Source organism: Squalius cephalus (genome assembly GCF_949319135.1).
Source record: "Squalius cephalus genome assembly, chromosome: 23".
NCBI classification, from domain to species: Eukaryota; Metazoa; Chordata; class Actinopteri; order Cypriniformes; family Leuciscidae; genus Squalius; species Squalius cephalus.
The window spans coordinates 18,449,866-18,469,412 of record NC_137144.1 but is presented as its reverse complement, the minus strand read 5'-3'; the positions used below and the strand labels follow the sequence as shown (position 1 = coordinate 18,469,412).

The window sequence follows — 19,547 nt, the reverse complement described above, 5'->3', positions numbered from 1 at the left end:
AAGGATGGTCTACCAGTCAGAAACTAGCTAAAACATTCCAAAACATAGTTACTAAAAGAGAAGTTACAAAGAGACCAGTTTTGGTCTTAGTTATGACTGTTCTCAGGTTAACTTGTTTTAATCAGCAATTTCCCAATGGTGATTGTGTTTCTTCATGCTGATGGAAGTTTCCTAACTTCTGTGATATGTAACATGAATGGTTTTAGTTAGACTAGAGTGTTGTTTTTCTCTCCCTGTTGTCCAGGATTACTCATTGTTGGTGTGTATTGCTCAGACTGTAGAGATCAACAGGCTCAGACTGGCATCAAAATGTCTCAATTGATGAATAACTTGATTATTGCCTCCGCAGATGTTTCTTTTGTATTTGTGTGTTTAGTTTAATTTGTAATGAAATTCAAGTTGTCTAGATAAATATTTGTTCTTTTTTTCCTAAGACTAGTATGTCTGTATCCTAAATTCCCAGCAGTGCTGCTGAACTTTAACACCATCTAGTTTATATGGGTTCTCATGACGCAATGTACGAGATGCACCATTAGGTGTTTGCTTTTCTTGATCCGTTTAGTCTCTTGCAGATCATGTGGTTGTTTATGAGAGCTTTTCAATATGTTGTACCTCTGTTGCCTATAGGGCAAAATGATACTGTTACACAATCCCCGCTTCCTGGAATATGCCATTGACTTATAAGGGCCGTTCTGAGCACAGAGAAAGACAGAAATACACTACTATGGTGTTTGTCTATTAAATGGATTTCGGTTTAATCAACCACAGATTCATCACAGGCATGATGAAAGATCTGCTGAGAAGTTGCAATTATGAACAATTAATTCCCAATTGTGAGGTACAGTACAAAGTTGCAATAAATAAAGTCGGTATTGTGAGATATAAAGTCGCAATTAGGGCTGCACGATATTGGAAAAAACTTGCATTGCAATATTTACTTGTTCTGGGAATATATATTGCGATATGAAGAAATAATGGAATATTCACTAGATAGCCTTGCCTTAACTTAACTTAACTTAACTTAACTTAACTTAACTTAACTTAACTTAACTTAACTTAACTTAACTTAACTTAACTTAACTTAACTTAAATAGCTATATTTGGAAAGAATTGGAAATCATTCTTGAATGAGTGGAATTTTGTTGGGCAGTGCAAAATAAAATAATTTTAAAAAGCTGGAAAATTATGATTATTTACTCTTATTTACAATTGAGTAAGAATATATAAAATTGATATTTAATTTTAAATAATATATTAAACAAAATAAATTGTAGTATTGTAACTTGTTCTGTAAAATAAGTAGGGCTGTCAAACGATTAATCGCGATTAATCGCATCCAAAATAAAAGTTTTTTACATAATACATGTGTGTGTACGGTGTACAATTATTTTCTATATATAAATACACAAACATGCATGTATATATTTAAGAAATATTTGCATGTATATACTGTGTATATATATTTATATTATATATAATTTATATTATATATAAATATTTTATATATAAATAACACATTTTCTTAAATATATATATGCATGTGTGTGTATATATATATAAAGAAAATAATTATACTCCGTACACAGACATAAATTATGTAAACACAAACTTTTATTTTGGATGCGATTAATCGCGATTAATCGTTTGACAGCCCTAAAAATAAGAAATTGAGTCTTTTAAATTTTATTTTCTAGAACAACTGTAAATTTAGCAATTTTATTTTCAAATGTTAAACCATCACACTTTTATTTGACTCAAATGTATGTATGTCTCAGGTGGCTGTATCGAGTAAGCGCATGAAGACGAAGAACTCACGGAAACAGTCTTTAATTCAAAAACCTACAGGAACACTCAGGGAAACACCACAACCATTTAACTTAGACGACACCGAACAATGAACTGAATGAAGACGGTACTTAAATAGACAGAGGAACTAATGAGTAAATTAACTGGACAACAGGTGAATGGAATATTTAATCAAGGGAACAAACTAGGTCATACAGGCGAACAGGGAAAACAGAACCAAAACACAATGAAACTCAACCAAGACAGTGTATATTTCAATATATCGTGCAGCCCCAGTCGTAATTGTGAGAGTTACAGTTATGAACAATGAAGTCCCAATTGTGAGATATAAAGTCATAGAGAGGATCATGAGGTGGATAGGGAAATGACTCTAACACAAATAATGTTGGAGATCCTCTGAGCTGTTTAGGCAGTTATTTGGGATTTTTTTAAGATAAGCCTCAGTAGAAGTTCAGTTATAATGGCTTGACTCCAATTATCCACAGATGTGAATGCTGAAAGTTTATCTGCTGCACTGTGGACATCTCTCAAAATAACAACCTCCCCGTTCCTCTTGAACTGCTGTGATCCTCTCATGCGTTTCATGTGGGTAGTATATCGCAACATGGCTTTTTGTGGACTTGCATAAGTTCATCTATTGGATTTTGTTAGTGCCGTTCACGATAAAACAACCCAACCGGCTGGTTGATCAGACTCCAGCTGGTTCATGGAGAACAAATAATGCTTCTCAACTCAGTTTGTACTTTTTCACTACCCAGCTGAGAGGAGAATCTGAACACCTGTTAAAGTTGCTTCATGTTGACATTTGATATCTTGAGAGGATTGATACTAAATGTATTTAAATTACTGACTTATTTTAATTAACCTAAGAAGCTATATGTAGTTTTTGGTCATGGCAAAGGTTAGTAAGAGTGTGTAAGACTATATCCAACTTAAATCCATTCACCCTAGTGAATACATGGTTTACATTTGGCCATCCTGTTGTAGTGTAACGGAAAGATTTTAATCCAGAGAACGCAAAAGTTTTTTTTTTTTAGTTGAAACTGTTGTTCATTTAGACCTGCTTGTCTGGAGCAGGACCACTTTTAGAGTCTTTAAATTGTTTCCATTATAATTCTTCCTTCTGCTTCCCAGTGGGATAGAGAACGTTAGAGGAAGTGGAAAGTTGTGTGTTTGTTATCGTAAGGATCATATCATCCACACAACAGGATCAGTTAAAGATGCTGCCAGAAATCTTGATGTCTGCTAGGTAGAATCTGTCGGAATTTCTGGAGAATAGGACAAAAGCTCAAAAGAGCTTTTAAAATGCATGTTTAGGGAAAGATGATTCTGTTTTTAATGTTTAAGCAAACTCTGCAAATGCTTTTCTGCGTAGCCTAACTAGGATTATTTACCCCAGGACTTCATTAGCCTAATGTCAAGGCTTTGAACCTGCTGTACATTGCTGCACGGCTATAGAATCACACCATGGCAGTACTTGAAACTTGAGGCCTGTCTATTCTGAGCAGGATCACCAGAATGTTTCTCCAAGAGCGTATCCACTTTATATGGAAGCCTGTGTCTGCTTCAGAGTGAAAAATAAAATCGGCAATTGTAGGAGAAAATGTTAAAAAGAAATATAAAGCAACAGTGAGAGAGATTTCAGGTTGATATTATAAAAAATCACACAAAGTCAAAATTACGATACAAAAGTCGCAATTGTGATTTGTGAGCAATGAAGTCGCAATTGTGAGATATAAAGTGGCAATTGTTAGCAATGAAGTCGCAGCTATATGGCAATTCTGAGATATAAATTTGAAATGTCAATTGTGAGAAAGTAGAAATTGTTAGCAATGAAGTCGCAATTGTAATATTGGCAATTGTTTGATATAAAGTGGAAATTAAGATTTAAAGATAAATTGAGATAAAGTGGAAATTGTTGGCAATATAGGCTATAGATTGGTAATTGTTAGTCACAATTGTAATATATAAAGTGCCAATTGTGACATATATATGGGCAATTTTGAGGTATAAATAATATCTATAGGTATATAAGGTAATTTGTAAGTAATAAATTGGCAATTGTGAGAATTTGAAAGTACCAATTTTTAGCATTGAAGTCGCAATTGTAATATATAAAGTGACAATTGTGAGATCTAAATTGGCAATTGTTAGATATAAAGTCACAATTTTGAGATATAAAGTGGCAATTGTGACTGTGAGCAGTCAGTGAGATATAAAGTTGTGATTATGAGAGTCAATTACCTAAAATATATTTTTTTTTCTCTGATTCAGAATCTGGCTTCCATAACGTTAATACAGAAGTACAGTAAGATTTAATGTGCAACAAGCTGCATTTGGTAGATCCATCATTTAATTAAATTTCTTAACAATCTTCCAAATGCAACATAGCATGACATTTTATTAAATTTTATTACCCTGTAAAATATTCAGACCTTGTTCAAAGGTCAGGTTTCCTCTGAAGGTCTTTCTGTAAATGCCTCACAATGTGTTCTTTTTCTCTTTTTTTTTTTTTTTTTTTGCACAACCACAGTATCAGTTATATATTTAGTGGGAATTGTAGGACTGGTGTTTATTTTGATGGCTTAAGGATTCCTGGTTGCACAAGGGTGTTGCCCAGTTCAATGTCACTCGACCAAATCTGTACTGAAGAAGACGTTACTCTAGAGAACTCATTACGGGTTTGACCTACATCTCCCCCTTCATTACGCCTAGTGTATAAGTTGTACTGTTTTGCGGCTTAGTTAGTTTGAACAAGAGTGATTGTTTATCATTCTCAAGAACTATGATCTCAAAATAGCTTTGCCCCTTTGCATTTTTCTTTCTACATCCGTTTGCCAATGATATTAGCCCATTTGAGCTGTTGTGCCATATTTTGAAATCCTAAAAAGTGCCAACATTTTAGCACTGATGTGATCTAGAGGAGCTGCTTTGAATTCTTTGTCCACCACAAAGCAGTAAAAAGTGCACAAACAGGAAGGACTTGGACCTCATACAATATCAGATATCCTGCCTCTGGAAATACTGTGCAGAAAATCACACTTTTTTATGCACTTTTGACTGTGTACTTCCAAAAGTTGGAAAAACACATTGGGAATAAGGGGGACATTCCCTTAAAGGAATAAAACATTTCTTTAAAATGTTTTATTTCTCAGGGATTTCTGGCAAAGTGTGCAATCATGTCAAAATAAAATAGTTTAATATCCTAGGTATTTAAATTGTATACTATTTTTTTCATTTTAAGAAATGCTGTATTAGATTTAACAGTGTTAGTAAATTATCACAGTTTTTAAAGATCAACTTTATAAGTGAGTTTTAGATGATGGCCAATGGAATCTAAATCTTTATTGGAAATGAGCATGCTTTAAATATCCAATATCGACCAATGCCTTATAATAAATACATAATACATTATGCTTACTTATAGGTCAGCTGGCTAACAATAATGAGCGTCACTTCAACCAGTGTAACCGAACTCTCCTAGACAGCAGCATTGCTCTCCGGTTACTTTTGTTTGTTGGTACGGTAATAGCCTACTTCAGGCAGTAAACTACTGATCTATATTGACTCTGTAGGGTGTACTTTCCCTACAAACATGAACAACCGTTTGTGTGTGTGTGTGTGTTGCTGGTAAACCCTACTTTATGGGGACCAAATGTCCCCACACAGACACTTTTTATAACCTTGTCCCCATGAGGAAAACCACTTATAAATTATATTAAATTGTTTTTTGAATATGGGTTTTGGTTAGGGATCGGGATAGAATACAGTTTGTACAGTATAAAATCATTGTCTATGGAAATTCACCTTGAAACATGGAAACCCAACGTGTGTGTGTTTTGAACAAATGTATTCTTTAGGATAAACCCCTTGAGAAGCACCATTTCAATATACAACACACACACAAAAAACACATCAACAACAACAACTAATATATACACACATTTTTTAATTACTCTTTTAATACTTTTACATGATCCTTCAGAACAATTTTTTTTCAGTATGAATAGTTCAAAAGCATTTATTTGAAATATAAATATTTTGTCTTTAGTGTCACTTTTAAACAATTAAATTTGTATTTGCTGAATAAAAGTTTTAATATCTAATTTTTTCATACAAGGTAGTGTATCACAGTTTCCACAAAAATGTTAAGCAGCGCAACTGTTTTCAACATTGATAATAAGACATTGATCATGTGACACTGAAGACTGGAGTAATGATGCTGAAAATACTTAGGAATAAATTACATTTTAAAATATATTCAAAAGTTATAATATTCAAAAGTTATTTTAAATATTGTAAAATGTTATTACAGTTTTATTTTTATTACTCTTATTTTTTTATTTTATTTTTATCAAATAAATACAGCCCTGGTGAGAATAATAGAGGAGGTTAACTTCCCTTTTGTATGCTCCTGTCACATGAATAATCTTAGTAGCTCTTAGGAATTCCAGTTTTAAGTGGTGCTGCTTTCTGCCGAATCCACTGGGATGCGTATGAACCCTTTGATGGTTCTCTCAAAGTTGAAGATCCTGCAAAAAGATCCGTCAATCAAGACCTAATGGTGAAAGACTGCATGTCTGAGCTTTCGGAGTTTTGTTTGGGAGTCAGAATTACATAAGCATGAACTTTTTAATGTCTGCTTATGATAGACGGGATGGGCAAATGTGCATGATCCTGTTGAAAAATATCTCTGAAGGCAATGGCACAGGTTGCTTGCAGATGTGCCATCTGCCGAGAGGCTGGTCCTACTGAGGCAATATGATTTGTAGCTTCTAAATGTGGTCCGTCTTGCTGTTTGTCTCACATATAACTATGATTTTGTGCCAGGCAACTTTCCTGGCTCATCTTGCTTCAAGAAATATCCCCTGATGCCTTTTCAGCATGGTTAAATTTAGCAATGGGAACTTTCCCACACCGCATTGGCTGCACTGACCATTGGTGACACATAAAAATCCGGTCCTTGGAGAATTCAAGGACTAGAAATTTGGGTCAAGTTATTTTTATTATATATAGATGTCTTCAGCATCATTACTCCAGTCTTGTCTCTTATGTGTGTGTGTGTGTTTTTTCTGGAGGGTGAATGGTAGAGGAACAGTGAAAACGTTAACGAACAGTGGATGTGACTGCCCAAATGAATCTGGAGAGAGCAGCTAATGCGTAATGCCACCCTGCAGATAATGAGAAGCTCTCGTCAGCTGCCAGATTTGATTAGGCTGGTGAGACTCAAGTGACCCTCAGGAGTGTTCATTGAGAGAAAGATGCTGGACTGCTGTTGAGCTCGAGCTTTTGCCAAGTTTTCTCACTCATTCAGATGACCTCCGAAGACGCGCATTAAAATCATTCACGTATCGGTGCGCTCTGGTTTCACTCTCAAAATCAACTCTCCGTTCACTTGCTGAATTTACCTGAAGGACACATTGAGAAATGCATGATAGTCCCACCCTCATGCCATTCCAAACCTATTTACCCTCTCCTGCACTGCACGAAACGAGACATTTTGAAGAATGTGAAGGCCACTCTTGCGTGAAAATAGTTTTCTGGCTCACAGGTTGTCTACAACTGGGACAATCTTGGTGTCCTGATTTTGAACATTCCTTTGTTCTGTCCCGTTTGCTCTGCATGCAGTAATCCTATCAAGCACTTGACTCGGAGTTAACGTGACTCTTCTGGCCTATTTTACAGCACATGCGACATGCCAACATGTGTTTTTGTGTCATTTTCATTTGATTTACCAGCAGTACTTCAGGACAGAATGCAGTGTTTTACAAGGCATGGTCCAGATAGCCAAAGATGGTTGACTAGTTGTCCAGCAGTCGACTGGTCCTTTAATGACGTTTTTTGATGCTAAATAGGATAATCCCCTTACATGGGAGACCCTCTTTCTAAAATATTCTTTTAAAACAGCTAAATGAAAACACTGTTTCCTAAATAATTGATTAAAATGATATTTTTTGAACTTTTTTTAAGTTGACAATTAATTTTAAAAAAAATGTATTCTATATATGCATTTATTTACCTTTTATCACTTCATTTATTCTTCTTTATTTACTTTATGTATTTTACTTTTATTTGAGTTAGCATTATATACCATAACAAATTATTTGGTGAATGAAGTGTAGTTGTGCATCTCTTTAATTCTTATAAGGACAGTGATGTTTTGAGATAATTGACCTTTTATATACAAACAGCTTTGACAGACTGCAATCAGAGCCCTAAAGCAATAAATGAATCTAGCCGATGTCAACTGCCTACCATTTTTAGTCATTTCACTGCTCTGTATACCCATATATAGGATGTTTTCCCCCCCCCCCCCCATATACAGATTGTGGATTGCAGATAATGAAATTTATGGCACTTTCATCCCGGTCTAGAAACAAATAAAAACCCTCTGTTCCTCTTCTTTCCCCAGTCTTGGAAAGGAATGCCAGCACCAATCAACCTCTGACTGAATCCTCTGTCAACAGAGGGAAAGAGATGGGAGAGACGGAGGACGAGCGTGCGTCTCAGGCCGGCCAGCTGTTTGAGAACTTTGTGCAGGCCACTACCTGTAAAGGAACTCTTCAGGCCTTCAGCATCCTCTGCAGGCAGCTAGAGCTGAACCCCTCCGACCACAGAGGCTTCTACAGCAGCCTGAAAGCTGCCGTCACTTACTGGAAGGCCCAAGGCCTGTGGGCGAAACTGGACAAGAGAGCCAGCCATAAGGAGTATAATAAAGGCAAAGCCTGCACGGAAACCAGAGTAAGTCTACAGAGCTCTATACGTGTCCTTCAGATCTCACACTTATTTGAGGAAGCAGAAATTACTTTAAAGAAATAAGGGCACTTTGAAAGGCTGGTTCAGCGAGGTAAGTTTGTTGATGTAGAAGACGACAAACTTGTCAAGTGTACGTTTGTGGAATTCTGGCTAAAAACGTCAATACCTGTTGTGTAACAAAAGAGAATTGAAATAGCACAACAACTCATTTTCATATCCACATTTGTTAGTCAAATCACTTTTGACTGATATAGTGGCAGAGATCGCTGTAGCGGTGGTCGCCTTTGTGAAAAGTTTGTGTTCGTTCTGTTTATAAAATGAAACCGGAAATGAGGATCAGCATAATTTAGTTTTAGGCGTTTTTCTGCTACAGTTGACCGTTGGACTGAGGGATCAAGGGTTAGGAGGACATGAGTCATGATTTTTGTCTATCTAGAACTTTTTTAGAAGAGTAGCGCATGCATTGAAATATCTATGTTTATGAGATCTGAATTGTAATATTAGCATTGGCATGGTTTCACTGAATTTTCGCCTCTGAAAGCCCATACAAGTGATATTCCTCATCAGAGTGATTCAATAATGTTGCTTTAACTTATGAGAATGGCATGATCTCTATGCTGGAGTGCCATGCCAAGCTAATCTAGGCTTACTCTATGTGGAGGCTGCATGCTAGCTAGTGTTTGGGCTATTATTATTGTGTTAGCTTGGGAAAATAAGTCATCTTTTGTTTAACTATAAGCTCAGGCTGACTGTTAAAGTCTACTAAGCATTAACTAGACCACTGCTTTATTGTGTAGACATTTGTGAACATTCAATGGAAGTGTTAATCTCAGGTCACTTGAATTAGCATACATATTGAGATTGTTGTCAGTGAGTTTTGCATGGTGGTTTTGCACTGTGCCTGTGGACTTATTGACCTTATTTGAGCTTGATAAGGTGTTGAAAGAATCGGAAACCCTAAAGAATATTAGTTTTGCGGTTTATTGTCAGGTTAAGGAGATTTCAATGCTTTCTGGGGCTTTGGCTATTCATTTCTAGTGTTTTATCTTGGTCTCTGCTATTGTGGTGCAGTTGAAGTTTGTTTGCATAGGTTTGCATTTCGCATTGTGTGCTTAGTTTATTGCTCACAGATTTGTTGACTTGTTCCACAACAACAGTTTTAAAGAAATATTTCACCAAAGAATGGAAACTCAAAATACATTAAATTAATTTGCGCTCTCAAGTTCCAAAGTGACAAAAAGCATTAAAAGGTTCATAAAAATGGGCCTTCAAATTGTGTACATCTTCTGAAGCCATATGATAACTTTGTGTGACAAACAGACCAAAAGTTTAGCCATAATTCACTTTTGCATATTCAAACTCAATGCAATCGTTCATGATACGTGGTTGTTGATGATTGGTCATGTCTTGATGTCACAGATTCACAATGTTATGATCTTATTGACACATAACTTAATATAATACATATTTCAATAGATGTGGAGGGCAAGATTTACAGTAAATAATGCCTTAAATTTATTGATAATTTGAACCGTTACTGTGCTTTGTTTGACTCTTAGTGCTCTATTTTCAGACTGTTTTATCACAGTGGTCTTCCATGCTTGAGAGACCATAAGATTAATCCTCGAGCTTGGCTTTTGAATGCGGGTCAGCTGCTGTTAGCAGTTAGCACTGCCCTGGCACAGAAATGCCTTCCTGAATGTCTTCAGAAGTAGAAATGTAAAATGACAGAAGCCCACAGTGATGCTGAGAGGAAGACTTCCAGTGATCATGTCCAGAACAGGAAACATGGGCACGCTGACTCATCTCACAGGAAGTTGGGACCATCAGGCAAAGGCTAAGATAAAGAGTGATGGCAGAAATTTTTCTCATAAAATTTAGGTTAGGGTCAGTTATATGAAGGCACCTTGTTCGGACATCCTCTGAGGTGAAAAAAAATTCCTATATGTGGATATCAATGGTTAAAATATTACGTTCCTCAAGGCTAAGTCTTTTAAAATTGTGTCAAACACCTACAAGTTAGAGCAGCAATTCATTGTGTGTTCAGTACAGTCTGCTTGCTTCACCCTTACACGCCCTTGGCATCTAATTACAGGTAATAAAACTGATAAAAGTGTTTTCGCCATTTTATGATCACTTTTGTACAAGCCTTTAATGGATATGTCTGTTTATACACCATATTTAGTCAAGTAAACGGTAACACTTTTTACAGTACAGTCATAATACCTGTTTTGTTGTGAAGGACAAGGAAAGACGTCACCCACAGTCCTGGCTTGTGTTAGAATTTGCTTGGATTGGGGTTTGAAGTTACAAGTTGGGAGATGAAATCATACCATGTGGTTGTGCCAGAAGAGTGGGTATGCACAAATTGGTTTTGATTGGTCAGGAAGTTGATGTATGTGGACTGAGGCAGTGAGGACGTTAAGTCTTTGCTTACACTTGTAGAAGTTCTCCAAAAAGCCGAGCAGTTATATGTAATAATAAATACCAAACTTGTTTGTTTCCACAGTGTCTCATCATTGGTGGTGGCCCATGCGGCTTTCGGGCCGCCATAGAGCTGGCTTTGCTTGGTGCCAAGGTGGTGGTGATTGAAAAGAGGGACACCTTCTCTAGGAACAATGTCCTGCACCTTTGGCCTTACACCATCCATGATCTCAGGAACCTTGGAGCCAAGAAGTTCTATGGAAAGTTCTGCGCTGGATCTATAGACCACATCAGTAGGTTATATCTGCTCCAGTTACAGTACCATGCTTTTGACTACACTCTTCACTGATAACCCCATCCAGTCATCAAGAGACACACAAAAGGAACATAAGATATGGTTTCACTATTAGATGTTGCAATCAGATTCAGAAATTTGCGTATGAGCTTGTTGAATGAGATTTTCAGACACACTGATGTCCTTTCTCTTTCAAGCTCTGGCAACTGAACCTATTGTAAGTCTGATATGTTCCTATTTATGGTCCCTGAGATAACACCAGTCCAACCCAACCAAAAGATATGTAAAACATTCAGAGTAGCCAGGATTATGCAAATGTCTTTTTCCATGCTTCTCTCTTGAAAGATATTGGTTGCCTTTGTACAGCTTATGTTTGTGCAGCACAAATGTATACATTCTTAACGTATATACATACATGCCTAAATGTTTTATTTGAACAAATAACTTGAGGTTGTGAGTACTTTGAATGATTCTTTAAAATAACCAAACCATAGAGACACCACAATAGAAAGATGTTGTCTTTTTATTTCACATTTAGTTTTTGTTTTATTTTGTGTTGTGCTTTTTGTTTTTAATTTAAATCTTTATTTTTTAATTTGATTTATTTTATGTTCTGTTTTTTTTTTTTTTTTTTTTTTTTTTTAATTCTATTTATTTATTTATATATATATATATATATATATATATATATATATATATATATATATATATATATATATATAAAAAATATATTTATTTATTTATTTATTTATTTATTTATTTATTTATTTATTTATTTATTTATTTATTTATTTATTTTAAATTTCACAGAATACAGTCTTTTTTTTTTATCTCATCACATTTCATTCAAACTCACAACAGTACTGTAATGGTCTCGTCCAACATCAGCACAGTTATTGGACATGACAAAATAAACCATATAAATGGGTTTCCTAGTGGATTTGTTGGTGACTTCCTTATATTTTTCAGGTATTCGTCAGCTGCAGCTCATGCTGTTAAAGATCGCTCTCATTGTTGGGGTGGAGGTACATGTCAACGTGGAGTTTGTCAAGCTTCTCGAGCCGCCTGAGGACCAAGGCACTGATGGTAATAAATCATCAGGTCATCTTTGTGCTAACCATCTAGCTTTGAGGACTACATTGGCACTACAATCACTATGGTGTTACCTTAGCTCACATTTACTGTCCATGATGCAACCTGACAGACCTGAGACATGTGGAACTCCAAGGCATCATAACATAATCCCACACAGCCATAAAAATAACTATAAATACGTCCAAGAAAGCCATCACCTGTTTTCTTTACACCTCTTGTGGTCTGGAAAGGGTTGGGTAATCATTACCTTTCGTCTTATGTCATTCTTTGGCGGATTTACACACCCTTTTGCCAGTGGCCCTACACGCACATCCACGTGTACATCCCGGCAAGTGTGTTTAAGAATGAGATCACAGACAAAGAGCAGCAGTATTTAACACTCCTAGTTAAAAGTTACTCTCTTTAAAAGTGTCTTATGTCATTTTAATACGCTCAATGGGCCAAACACTGCTTGAATGTCAAAATACCAAGGGATTGTTGTATCTTCCTACTTCAAGATCCTAATGGATTTATGGAAGCAAAAGCAGGGCTAAACCAGATCATGAAAATTGACACCTTTCCCACTATGTACCCTTGACGCACACACGCCACTGATACCGAGAAGGTTTGTGCCGTTCCTCCGAGTCACTGGCACTCAACAGTCTGCATTTTGCAAATGATAAACCCTCAGTTCTGTACTATATATAAAGTCAGGGGTCAGTGGGGTCTATAGCACCTCTCCTGCAATGCATTGCTGGTTAAAAGAGCATCACTGGCCTTATGTCAAATTATAAAGGCCTCACACATGGATAGAACGTGAAGGTTGTATTTTCCGATACATGTAAGCTTTTCTCCCTGGCGGCTTGACAGTTACACACTGATCTGGCTGTACTTTTAGAGTTGTGGTAAACAAAAGAAAGGCCAAGTTAGTTTGTTTTCCTCTGAGCTGAGCCTCTTTTGAGTTTGACCTGGTGTCTGCATTCCAGGGCCTGGATGGAGGACGGAGATCCGCCCGGCTGATCACCTGATCTCAGACTATGACTTCGATGTGATAATCGGAGCAGATGGAAGGAGAAGCACTCTTGATGGTAAGCAAATATTCAGTTATTGAAATTTCTTTCAGGATGCATAGATTCGAAGTGGCTTGTGTTTGAAATCGAGATGTTTTACTGTTCCATAAATCAGCTGAGGTTAATTATATCCTCATGTGTCTTTAAATATATTCTCTTGGAAATGGAGGAATGAAAATGATCATATCCTCTAAACAAACATACCTCTTGTATGGAATGGTACTTCCTCTTCGGAATCAATATTGATCTTGGCTGCAATATTTCTGGATCTCAACTGGTTGAACATGATTTTATTCAAGGGTTTTATTTCCAGGGAATGCACATACTCTATATATCATTCATCATCATTATATATCATTTTTATATACGTAAAATTATATAGATATATTATTATGGTTTATGTATTTTATATTTTACAAATATTATTATGAGTATAGCAATATAATATATTAACTTTAAATATTATTGTTTATAATATAAATAATTACTTAATTTGTAATAGTACTACATTTATTTATTTATTTATTTATTTTATTTACCATTATAAATGTAAGTAGTAATGTATCTATTATATTAATATTAAATTAAATTTTATATATATATATATATATATGTATAAATAAATAAATAAATAAATTAATAAATATTAGGTTACACTTTATTTTAATGTGTCATTGTTACAGTGTAATTAGACATTTAAGTACTGAGTAATATTAAGTAACTACATGTACTTACTATAGGGCTAGGGTAGGATTAGGGTTTGGTTCAGGGTTAGTTGCATGTATTTATGCATAATTTATAGTTATTACTATAGTAAATACATGTAACATATGTAACAATGACACTGTAAAATAAAGTGTTACCAATTTGGCTCTATTTTGTGTACCAATCTAGCTTATACTTGAAACTTGCTATGTTCCTCATTTGTAAGTCACTTTGGAACAATGCATTAATGTAGATTATCAAATGAGCAGCAATAAGCCTACTTCCACATACAAACATTTATTGTCTCCACTAAGCACATTATTGTATAATTTTGGGCTTTGTTCTCCACACATCATGTGGTGGACCAAACCAACAAATTGAACTCTTCAGAACATCAACACCATACAAGAAAAATTACACCGCAAACGTCTTTGTCTGTGAATGACACATTTAGCACTTTTTTAGACTGGAATCTTTCATTTTATGAGATTTGGCTCTCTGAAGCATGATAAACCTGCTTAAAAAGGCTTTAACATGCTCACTCAGTCAAGAAAATTGCCCCAGTGATTCCAATTTCCAAAAACTGTGTGTCCTACATCCAGTCTTCCATTCCTTCAGAACACGGGTCAGCTCTTTGTGTTTGACAGGAAGTTTGTTAACCCACCACAGGAGGGGTGGGACAGGACTACTTTCATTGCTTCCTGCTGACACAGTCACAGACATGAACTGATCCTAGATCAGACTTAAATCTGCTCTCAAGTTACAATAAGAAATCTTTGAACCATGCTGTGCTAAATTACACTGAGGTGTGTGAGAAGCACTCAGACTGACATGTGAATCATGGTTTTATCCTTATTTTTTAAAAGGTGGGATAGTGGTGGTAAACAAGCGCTTGGTGTTGAGTGCTACCATCAAAGCAAAGACTGTATTTTGCAATATGTTGTTCTGCAAATGCTTTTGTTTTGCACAGGTCAATGAGGTCAATGTGCATTTATTTTTGCAAATATATGCTGCCTTAGCAATTACATTATCTATTGATTTAAAACAAAAAACACGCATTGATCATTTTAAAGGCAACTTGCATCTTATCTTATACTTAAAGATATCAGTAAAAAAAAAAATTATTTATCTGTAACTCAAACATTACGTGCCAAAGTATATTTGCCATTAGGAATCTTGGGGAAACAAACACTGATGTATGTTTGCTTGCAATCAACACTAAATAAAAATCATGAATGCAAAGCTGGAATCCTCTCTCTGCTGCAGGCTTCAAGAGAAAGGAGTTCAGAGGGAAACTAGCCATCGCCATCACCGCAAACTTCGTCAATCGTAACACCACAGCTGAGGCCAAAGTGGAGGAGATCAGCGGAGTGGCCTTCATCTTCAATCAGAAGTTCTTCCTGGAGCTCAGGGAGGAGACAGGTCATGTGACCTACTGTGCATGACTATAACAAGAGCTGGATGACAAAATGATTTAATGTTTTTAATACAAATTACATCGCAAGTCAAATACTGACACATACTTGGAATCATTCCGTAATGGTTCCCCTCCTTAAAGTGGAGATGAGCAAAACTGGATTGTGTTCTTCTTCTGAGACAGATGTAATTTGTCAAAGTTATTAATAGCACTTAATTCATCTTACACAGAGATTCATAAAACACCAGCAACAAAAGTAGTCAACACTTTGCACAGTCATGCTAATTGACCTCATTTATCTTTTGTACAGGGATTGATTTGGAAAACATCGTCTATTACAGGGACAACACGCACTACTTTGTCATGACTGCAAAGAAACAAAGCTTGCTGGATAAGGGTGTGATCATCAATGTGAGTTGTGGGCTGTTCATGGTGGACGGTTTAACGGTTTAGTGTCTTCAGTGTGTCAATGTTGTGTGTGCATGAAATGCCACAATATATTGGAGTTAAAAAAATGTAATAAATATGTAACAATTGAAATGACAAACAATTTATTTACATTAACAAATATTATAGTAATGAGTATTTAGTAATAAAATATAAGTATTTAAGTGTATTTAATTTGAATCTTTCTATATTAATTTCTAAAGCATTTAAAGATCATGGTAGTATTTGTTGTACTGTCTTTAAGTCTTACATAATCTGATTTTATCTTATTTTTTAGATCATTTTAAATGTTTATCACATAAGATGTAGTTTAGTAGTAAGGTAAGGACTTGGATTAGAGATCTTTAATGATTGTAATGATCTTAATTTGCACATTATAAAAATCTATATAGAAGATCCTCACTATTGAGTAAAAAAAATCATTTGTGTGTTGTAGAAGTGTGCTATGGCGAATATTAGTTTTCCTATTATAACCATTACAAAGTGGATATTTTGTTCTTTGAGTGCATTAGAAAGAACTATTTCATGTTTATTATGAAAAGAAACACTATCAGGAAGCCTTGTGTTGGTGTCTGTGTTAGATGTAGTTTCTCAGAGTATCAGACAGGATATTACAGCACAGCTGCTGAGTGATTGAAGCTCTTTGTAGTGTTTGGAGTTCGTCTGGAGTTCTCTCAGGCCCTTAGAGAGCGGCACCGACCGGAACTCTCAGTGGAGTCTATAGAAACCCTGATGATGAAACATGGCTCATAATTCCAGGATTATGATGCTGCTGCTGCTGTACAATCCACTTAACCTTAAGCTGCTTGTTGCAGTCAAATTTGCCCTATTGTTTTGACATGCCTTGATAGGATTGTTTGTGATTATTAACATCCGTGCACATGCACCTAAAACTGATCTCAGTTATCACAGTGGCCCTATAAAGTATCGACACTTAAGTTGCATTGAATAAAATAACTTAAATTAAATACATTTATTTTGTTACTTTTTTATTTGATTTATATAAAAAATATATAACAAAATATCAAACCAAGTGACATTTTATTTTAAAGAATAATAGTGCAAGTACACTATTTTTGTAGTTAATATTTCAAATGTAATATGTTTTTTGTCATAATTTTCCATTTAAAAGCACATTTCCTCTGTTTTTTTAATTCCCAGGACTATATTGAGACCGAACGGCTGTTGGCAAATGACAATGTGAACCAAGAGGCTTTGCTCTCGTACGCCCGTGAGGCTGCGGATTTTGGCACAAACTACCAGCTGCCCTCTTTGGATTACGCCATCAACCACTATGGCCAGCCAGATGTGGCCATGTTTGACTTCACCTGCATGTACGCCTCGGAGAACGCCGCACTGGTGAGGGAAAAGAACGGACATCAGCTGCTGGTGGCGCTGGTTGGAGATAGTCTTCTGGAGGTAGGTGTCATCGTATAGCATAATGTATATGAGGAGTTACATTCTTGATTTTATAGTTTTTTTTTTCTAATTAAAAAAACAATTTGTACTATATAATTATATTAGAAATGTATTGTGTGTGTATGTACTAATTATGTAGAATGATAATGAATATATATTATGATATTATAATTTAAGTAAATAATTAACTTGAATTTCAGAATATTTTGTCAACCTTTTGCTTTAATATCAGCAACACTTAAACTACACATCACGAACCTTACATTTTTACTTATTTTACTTCTATACTTTCTTGGTTTGTGCTCTTCGGTCATTTTTGACAATTTTACATTTTGTTTTTTTAGAATTCTTTTCTTTATCAGAATGGTACAAAACTTGGTAAAGGTTTTGGCACTTGGTATGTGAATACACACAACAACAAAAAAAATCATGGACATGATTTGAAAAGGTTAAATTATCCTGAAAATAAGTCACACGTGTACTCCTCGTTGTCCAACGTGACCGCTTTGGAAACTAAATGAAAATGAATTTCGTCTAGTGGAAATTTTTGGCACTGCGCCCAAACAAAATCTTACCGAAAGCTAATTTTTTTTTAAGATATCAACCTAAACTTTTTTTAGATTTATGGCTTTGATTTTTCTCTCAGTTTTGGAGTATAAACATGTTTTGGAAAATATGCATTTCATATATGATTTAAGTGTAGTGTTTTTGTGCATTTTTCATAATAAACTTACAATTAAATAACTTTAAGTTCACTTTTTTAAAACCTTTAAACTTTAAACTCTTTCACTTCAGCAATAATCTGCAAAGTGTCTTTAAAAAGAGACTAAACTAAAATGTCTGTGCTTCATAACGTTCAAGATTTATTACGGTTTAAGCTGGAAATGTTATTTTCAGGTCTATTCTTAAAAAGTGGTTAACATAATAAATGGATTATAACTACAGTATAAATATAATTTAGTACGATAAAATCCCCTAAAAATACAAAATATTAAATAAACATTATCGAACCAAAATATAGTATATTAATTTCATTCAAATAAAATAAAAAATCTGTAATTTTTTGCCGCCATGCAAGGAACACAAGAGGGTTAAATGTTTAAATTAGATTTAAATGTATTTTTGTAATGATTCACTTTTTTTAAAAGATTTAATTTTGGACCCCACTGCATGTCTAAAATTAAACAGACAAAAGATAGTTTACTTTAGGTTTAAATATTTCCTGAGTTGCAACATGCCGCTTGACTGTACAGTGTTTTGTTTAGTGTGGCCTGTAAACATGTCATGTTTTCTCTTCATCTCATCGGTCTCCAGCCTTTCTGGCCCATGGGGACAGGATGTGCTCGAGGGTTTCTGGCTGCCTTTGACACAGTGTGGATGGTGAAGAGTTGGGCTCAGGGCAAAGGACCCCTTGATCTTCTGTCAGAGAGGTGCGAACATACTCCATCACCGCTGCAACTCTCCAATGAAAAATATATAATTTTTTTGGTTAAAAAAACCCCAATGCCCTCTGTTTTTTTTTTATAGGGAGAGCATCTATAGGCTGCTGCCTCAGACGACCGCAGAAAATATCTCAAAAAACTTTGAGCAGTACACCATAGACCCCGCCACACGTTACCCCAACCTCAACTCATCCTGTGTACGACCACATCAGGTGAGGCCGCTGCCCATTATCACCATATGCATCTGTCTTCCACCTGTGAATCCTAATCTTTCTGTTTCAGGTGCGACATCTGTACATTAACGGCGAGCAGGACTTAAGTTCTCTGGAGCGCAGTGGACCCACACGCAGATCCACAAACATCTCCAGACGAGGTAGATTCAGTATTGTTTGTCTTACAAAAATGGCAGGAAATTTGAATGCTTGATTCTGTTCTGATGTTGAAACTACGATCACAAAAATCAATGCAAATTCAACCGATCCCTGCATTTGCTTTGCAACAACTTTGCAATTTTGGCTTATTTCTGCATTTCCATATAAAATTGGAAAAAGAAAGCAATATCAGGTAATGATTCCCCCTGACCAATTTCCATTGAACATGCTATAATCACAATATAATGACTAATGTCTTATTTTCACTCAGCCCAACTTTCAAAATCTCATTCAGATTCCTCATACTCTAATTAGTGAATA

The 19,547-nt window shown here is 35.4% G+C and overlaps 1 protein-coding gene across 9 annotated transcripts in view; it reads left to right on the top strand.

Annotated features, from left to right (window-relative positions):
- mical2b (microtubule associated monooxygenase, calponin and LIM domain containing 2b) overlaps positions 1–19,547 on the top strand; it is a 50,330-nt gene that overhangs the window by 1,326 nt on the left and 29,457 nt on the right. For all 9 annotated transcript variants that reach the window (XM_079860255.1, XM_079860254.1, XM_079860252.1 and 6 more), the window contains exons 2-11: positions 8,219–8,547; positions 11,072–11,279; positions 12,251–12,367; positions 13,342–13,443; positions 15,397–15,552; positions 15,858–15,958; positions 17,156–17,413; positions 18,728–18,843; positions 18,941–19,067; positions 19,138–19,228. In XM_079860255.1, coding sequence (XP_079716381.1) covers positions 8,219–8,547; positions 11,072–11,279; positions 12,251–12,367; positions 13,342–13,443; positions 15,397–15,552; positions 15,858–15,958; positions 17,156–17,413; positions 18,728–18,843; positions 18,941–19,067; positions 19,138–19,228 — 1,605 coding nt within the window. The remainder of the gene's footprint in view (positions 1–8,218; positions 8,548–11,071; positions 11,280–12,250; positions 12,368–13,341; positions 13,444–15,396; positions 15,553–15,857; positions 15,959–17,155; positions 17,414–18,727; positions 18,844–18,940; positions 19,068–19,137; positions 19,229–19,547) is intronic.